We start from the raw sequence: 6,588 nt of genomic DNA on the forward strand, positions 1-6,588 counted from the left end.
ACCTCTACTTTTATTTCCAGTCCAGCTTCCTTTGCCTTTCTTTTCGTTTGCTGACTGAGCCTGCAAAGCCACATCGCTCTTCAACTTTCCTGCAGCTCTTCTTTTGTTAATTTCGACATATCTTTCGATTCCTCTATGGCTACCACGATGTGGTCAAACTTAGGGGACAACGACCTCAAGATCTTTGAAACAACAGCTCTTGTTGTTAATACTTCTCTACATGTCTTGATTTGATTCACTAGTTTCGTAACCCTAGTGAAAAAATCAGTTATGCCTTCGCTATCTTCCATCTGAAGCAATTCATATGTTCTCTTGTGAGTTTGTAACCTCACCTCTTTCACCTTTTCTGCACCTCCAAAAGATTTTTCAAGAATCTCCCAAGCTTCTTTTGAAGATTCTATATCACTAACCTTTTCAAAATTATCTGGACTCAAGCATTGATGGATTATAAAGAGAGCTTTATAATCTTTCTTCTTCAATTCTTTATGTGCAGCCATTTGTTCCTCCTTCGCATCTTCTGCAAGCGGTTCTATCCATTCTTTTACAAGATCCCAAAGATCTTGACAACAGAATACAACCTTCATCTGCTTGCACCATTTCTCATAGTTATCTCCTTTCAGAATTGGTAGTGTTGCTGGAAAATGCCCATTCGGATGATTCATTGCCATCGCCATTCTTCTTGCCTAGAATCGATTAACCAGAGATCTAGATACCAGATGTTGGAATTAGACTCTCAAACCTTTGAGTAATTCCTTGTCGTTAAAGATCACAATGAAGAAAATAAGAACAGAAGTAGGATTAGGGTTTGCGGAAATTAAAAGAGAAGAAGAAAGTATTTTCTGCAGATTTTCTCTCTGCCCACAAACTGTGGAAATTATGTTATTCACTTGCAACTGCAACTTCTGTGAATACCAGATAATGACTTGGTTACAAAATAATGATGGTTACTCCCTATTTATAGATTTAGGTTAGCTTTCTCCCTAAGCCAAAGCCCAAAACTATAAAAGCCCAAACACTAGTACAAAAAGATCAATATAATTTTAAAATTTACACCCAATATACGAAAAACGGGTGTAAATTAAAAATGCGGTGGCAATTTTGTAAATAACATATCATTTTAAATATTATCAGGTGATAATTTACACCCTATTTTCTAAAAATGGGTTTAAATTAAAAATATTATTATAATCAAAGTTCAATTACTCCCTTTAAACAAAAAATGGGTGTAAATTTATATGGAAAAAAATGTTTAAATTTATAACTCAAAATATATAATCTATATAGCTAGCATTTTAATAAATAATTTAAATATTATTAATAAATTAATGAATGAATATTAATGGATCTAAATTTATTAGGTGAATAAAATAGTTTAAACATTATACAAAAACTCTTTATTAGGTGAAACATTATACTTTAAACATAATTCTTTAAATTTATTAACATAATAGTAAAATACTTTCTCTATTTTCTATTCAACTCTTTTACGGAACTCATTTTCAACTCTTTCAGAAAACCCATTTTTAATCTAACTCTGTTCCATTCATGTATTTCGCGCGCTGCTTCAGGCCATGGCAATTTCGGAATTCAGCGAGTTTGATTGGAAAAGAGGTTGATTTCGGATTTCTGCGAAGTTTGATTTCTCTAAACCACAGTTTAATACCCTTGCAGTGACGACACCGTTCCCTCACTGAAAAACGAAGATCTCTTCTTCGCTCACTCTCATTTCACCAAAACGTTTACGACAACGAAGCTGAGGGGAAACTATTGCAGTGACGACAACGAAGCTGAGAAGAAATTATTGCAGTGACGACACCGAAGCTGAGAGGAAACCATTTCACAGTGACGACAACGAAGCTTAAAATCTGGTATCGATCTCGATTCCATTCTCAATTTTCTACGGCTGATCTATGGCTGTTAACGATCATGCATATTCAATTTACACAGCGAAGTTAGGGTTTAATTAATTTGTATTCATTTGCAGATAACTGAATCGTGATCATGTGGGGGAGATTTTCCTTTTCCCCTCACCTTGTTAAAGATTCTACGCACGCCACATGTTTGTTACTTTGCTGGTTTTGTCATCTTTCTCACCAGTTTGGAAGCATAGTTAATGTCCATGAACTTGATGAATATGCTAGTATGAGAATGGTTTAGTATTGAATCTCATACATGTTTCCATTTCACCGATTCAAGATACTGTTATTCTTTATCTGCAGGTTCATGCTTTGAAGAACATTTATTCGATCAGCCGGCATCCTGAATTCCGTTACAAAACAGAGTTTCAGAGTCACGAGCCCGAGGTAATAATCATATTCCCGGCAACGTTCCGCCAACATCATTTGTCTTAGAATATCCAACATATATAATGTGTGATAATTGTTTCAGTTTGACTACCTTAAGAGTTTGGAGATAGAAGAGAAAATCAACAAAATCAGATGGTGCCAAATAGCTAATGGTGCCCTTTTCCTTCTCTCGACAAATGATAAAACCATCAAATTTTGGAAGGTATGAAATAAATGCTGATTTGTAGCATTCTTAGTGCTGTCTCTTATCAATGCATTGTTCACAAGGTTGTACTTTTGTGGAATCAGATAACTTTGCATGTAGAGAGAGTGGTTTTTGAGGGTGAATGCTCGGGTAGGCTGTTTGTTTCAAGTGTATAATACGGCGACTTCCTTTTGGAATATCGAAACCTTTCAAAGGCCTTAGCCGACAAATCTGTTGCTGTTTTCCTTCAACTTCTAAACATTTATCATGTTATGTGGCATCTTAATAGTTAAGTGCATTGAGATACAGAGAGAAACATATATGAAAAATGCTATGAAATCACACTGCGGGAAATTCATCTTGAATAAATGTTACATAGTTAGCATATTGAATGTTTGCTTATGCATCTATAAAAAATGAATATGGCTGCATTCCACTTTGTTGTTTTTCTTTCATATTAATAATATCATCTATAGGTCTTCTAGATCACCTTTTCTTATCTTTCCTTATCTGAGGGTTGAACAGGTTCAAGAAAAGAAGGTCAAGAAAATTGCTGAGATGAATGTTGACCCTTCTTTGAAAACAATGGGAAATGGCAGTATTGCTAGTTCAAGTAATTTAAGTAATCCTAAGCCAAGCCTTGAAAATGGAGGATATCCTGATTCAGATAGATCATTCAACTATCTTAGCTCTGACTTCTCATTTCCACCCGGAGGCATACCGTCACTAAGTTATATTGTTTTGTTTCGTATCACTTTAAAGTTAAAATAACCGGGAAGATAAAAGATTGAACTCTCTGGGCTTGGTCAAAGTTGTTAAACAGCCGCTATAGCGGTACTATAAGGGTACCTGTAAAACATAACTCCAAAAAAAAACTTAGTAAAGGAGCTATCATTGCAATTTCTGTTGGTGGAGCTATTCTGTTGTTTTTTGTAGTACTTGTCATTGTTCTTTGTTGTTTAAAGAAAAAAGATAATGGAAGCTCGAGAGTTGTTAAAGCGAAGGGACCTAGTGGTGGTGGTGTGGTGGTGGTGGTGGTGGTGGAAGGACAGAAAAACCGAAAGAAGAGTTTGGAAGTGGCGTGCAAGAATCTGAGAAAAACAAATTGGTTTTCTTTGAGGGCTGTTCTTATAATTTCGATCTCGAGGATTTGTTGAGAGCTTCGGCCGAGGTTCTTGGAAAGGGAAGTTACGGAACCGCGTATAAGGATTTGTTGGATGGATATGGTTGTAAACTTCTATTCCTTGGAATTTTCATTTTTTGTTATTTTGCTGATTAATTTCTTTACTGCTGTTATTTTTTTATAGCCTGCTACAGACGTGTAAAACAACCTAGGATGGAGGTCATTGTGTCTTTGATTTTAGATGTTTTTTTAATCTTTTTTTACCTTGCTAGTGCAGGGGTGTGTAAGTGTTCTTGGATCACTATGTTAATGATTTTTTTGTAAGGGTTAAAGTATAATATTTAATTAAAGTTCCATCCAACAACTAGCAATACATTATATAATTGACTTATTATTTTCATTATGTAGTCTGGTCCAAAGGATTTTCTTATCAAGTCTAAGTGCATTTTGGGCTTGTTCATGATTGGTGTTTAATTTTATGAAAGAGAGACACTTAGTTTCTTAGTTAGTATATTGAAATGATGTAGGTGTAGGTAGTGATGTTTAATCTCAACAATTAGCTTATTTTCTTTGGTTGAAATGGAAGAAGCTGATATGTTTAATCTCATCATACAAGTTTGATAACAAAATAAGAGAAGCTGCTAACTGTATACTATATTTGGTTTTATAAATATGAATATTGAATATGTCTCTGTATGGAGCCAAAGCCTTTATTTAGTTGATTTTCTTTATAAAAAAATTAATTATTGAATTGTCAAATTGGCATGCTTCACCAAAAGTATGATATAGGTAAATTTTTATTTCGTAGAAAATATAGTATTTTATATCTATTAGTTCTTCACCATCAAAGAAATTGAAATATCTTCTGCAGTCTGAATTTGGCTCTGTCCCTTGGTTTTGATTGTATTCTTCTGCAGTCTGATGCAAAAATTGTTTTTGATTGTGTTAATTCCTTTGCAGGCCTGACTGTTATCGACTCCATCGCGGTGGATTGTAGGATGCTTCTTAGTAATTTTAAGATAGGATCTGATATGTTTATAGAATTCTGAACTGTGATGCCCACAATCTTGTTGGTTTGGGTCACTCTTATGGTTCTAGAACTTGGATTGTGGAGGCTTACCTTTTAAGGACCCTGTTGTATTAGCTTCTAATTCCTCCACTGTTAATTGATAAGCAAGTTTCATTTTTAAAAAATTGAAATATTAGAAACAAAAATTAGAATTTTAATTTTAATTAACATACATTCATCTGTGTTGTTTTTATAGGTCAATGTCAAGTTTCACCTACAGTAAAAGGTTTTTGTCAGACGAAGAATACGTGTCTGACCCCGACATACCTTGGTTTTCCATCACTTGGTCTTGGTAATATTCTACCACCAAAACTACAAAGACACTTGATCATCCTTGATGAGGTATCCGAAGCAGCATAAGAAGCACACCCTTGCCGAAAATGAGCAGTCTCTTGATTGAACGGAGTTTTTGGTGCTGATTGAATTGACCCGTGTAACCATGGTGCTGATTGAATTGACCCGAAGCAGCATAAGAAGCATACCTTAGTTTTTATGCACCGGTTTACTTGCTTAAAGCTAAAGTGTGCTAATGTTTGATATCAACTCATGGAACTTGGTAGAAAATATAACTTTAACTAGCTTCAATTCTGTTCTGTATATAGGAGCAGGAAGAATAATAAATGCTAAGGACCGGATGGATGCTTGGAGTTGTTTTTCGTGTCAGGTACATGGAAATATAATAGTAGAATTTCTGCACTGCTATAGATTCTTTCATTTGATTAACAATGTGCATTGACAATTCTTGCTAGGACTCCATTCCAAACATAAAATTATGAAGCATTGCTTTCTCATTGTGCGGTGTGTTATACCCCAAAATTTGCCCACATATTTTTCAAGGAAACTCCAATCTGAAAATTAAGGGTCTCATATAATCATGGATTTTTATTTCAACAAATATCCTGACATATGAAATACTTAGTTTTTAGAATCTTTCTTATACAGTAATTTGGCCTGCAGTTGAATTTATTCTTACGCAAACGCCAAATACTGTTTATTACTTCACACATGCTATTTATTTATTTACAGATAAATGGTACTGACACAATTGGTACAGAGTTAAATCTTTTTGCAGGCGCAGAATCAGGAAACTCAGACTGTACTGGTAACAAGTAGATTATTACTATCTTTTGTTTCCCACTAATTTTTGTACTATATTCCATTATTTTCAAAAATCTTTCAAATCTCTTTTTCAGAAATCAAATCTCTCTTTTTTCCAACACTATCATACACTTTCTTTCAAATCTTACTTCCACTCAAATTTTCCTTTTGTACGGAATCACATCATTCCCCAACGTCTCTTTCCTTCTTTCCATTCTATAAATACCTCTCATTTTCTTCCATAAAATCTCACATCAAATTCCAACTCATCTTTCAAATTCCTATCTCATATCTATTTTCTCTTCTTCCCTGACAAGAATGGCAAAGTGGATAGACACTGTTTCTTACAGTCATCACCATTGCTACGGTGATCATGACTTTCTTCTGCCTGCATAGTCCTGAAGAGTGTGGACCTGCAATGGTTGCACTCCCAATCATCTACATGTTATTATTCATAGCATGGGTCATTAATCGTCATTCTTAAAATTTGCCGTATTTCTTATTTCTTAAATGTACCGTTTATTCGTCGTACTGTTCAATATAGTATGTGATATTTGTACTGTCAGTATTAAATGTTGTACTATTTGTCATAATATTGCTTAATTACTAAGATAATATTTTGTGTGTTTTCTGCCAGTCAAATATTCCTATTTCTGTGCATTAAATGATTTTCAGGGTTATTATCGGTAATTTTGCCCGCATACCGTAAATATTAGTTATTTATTATGTCTGTGTTTTTCTAACAAGTCATGTAAATAAACTTTCATTTTTCACATAAAACAAAAACAAAAAACAACAAAAAAGAAAA

At 34.2% G+C, this 6,588-nt stretch overlaps 1 protein-coding gene across 1 annotated transcript; it reads left to right on the forward strand.

Moving 5' to 3' along the window:
• The first annotated feature begins 2,113 nt into the window (after nucleotides 1-2,113).
• LOC131658432 (serine/threonine protein phosphatase 2A 55 kDa regulatory subunit B alpha isoform-like) lies at nucleotides 2,114-3,647 on the forward strand. The gene is made up of 5 exons (XM_058927726.1): nucleotides 2,114-2,140; nucleotides 2,220-2,303; nucleotides 2,389-2,508; nucleotides 3,016-3,238; nucleotides 3,427-3,647. Exons 1-5 carry the CDS (start codon nucleotides 2,114-2,116, stop codon nucleotides 3,645-3,647), a joined length of 675 nt encoding a protein of 224 aa, XP_058783709.1.
• Nucleotides 3,648-6,588: the final 2,941 nt, after the last annotated feature.

This window comes from Vicia villosa, linkage group LG3, assembly GCF_029867415.1.
Source record: "Vicia villosa cultivar HV-30 ecotype Madison, WI linkage group LG3, Vvil1.0, whole genome shotgun sequence".
NCBI classification, from domain to species: Eukaryota; Viridiplantae; Streptophyta; class Magnoliopsida; order Fabales; family Fabaceae; genus Vicia; species Vicia villosa.

Coding starts and splice junctions, on each gene's coding strand:
- LOC131658432 (XM_058927726.1), top strand. CDS start 2,114: ATGTCCATGAACTTGATGAATATGCTA. Junction 2,509..3,015: donor AAACCATCAAATTTTGGAAG/GTATGAAATAAA, acceptor AGGGTTGAACAG/GTTCAAGAAAAGAAGGTCAA. Junction 3,239..3,426: donor AAGTTATATTGTTTTGTTTC/GTATCACTTTAA, acceptor TGTTTTTTGTAG/TACTTGTCATTGTTCTTTGT.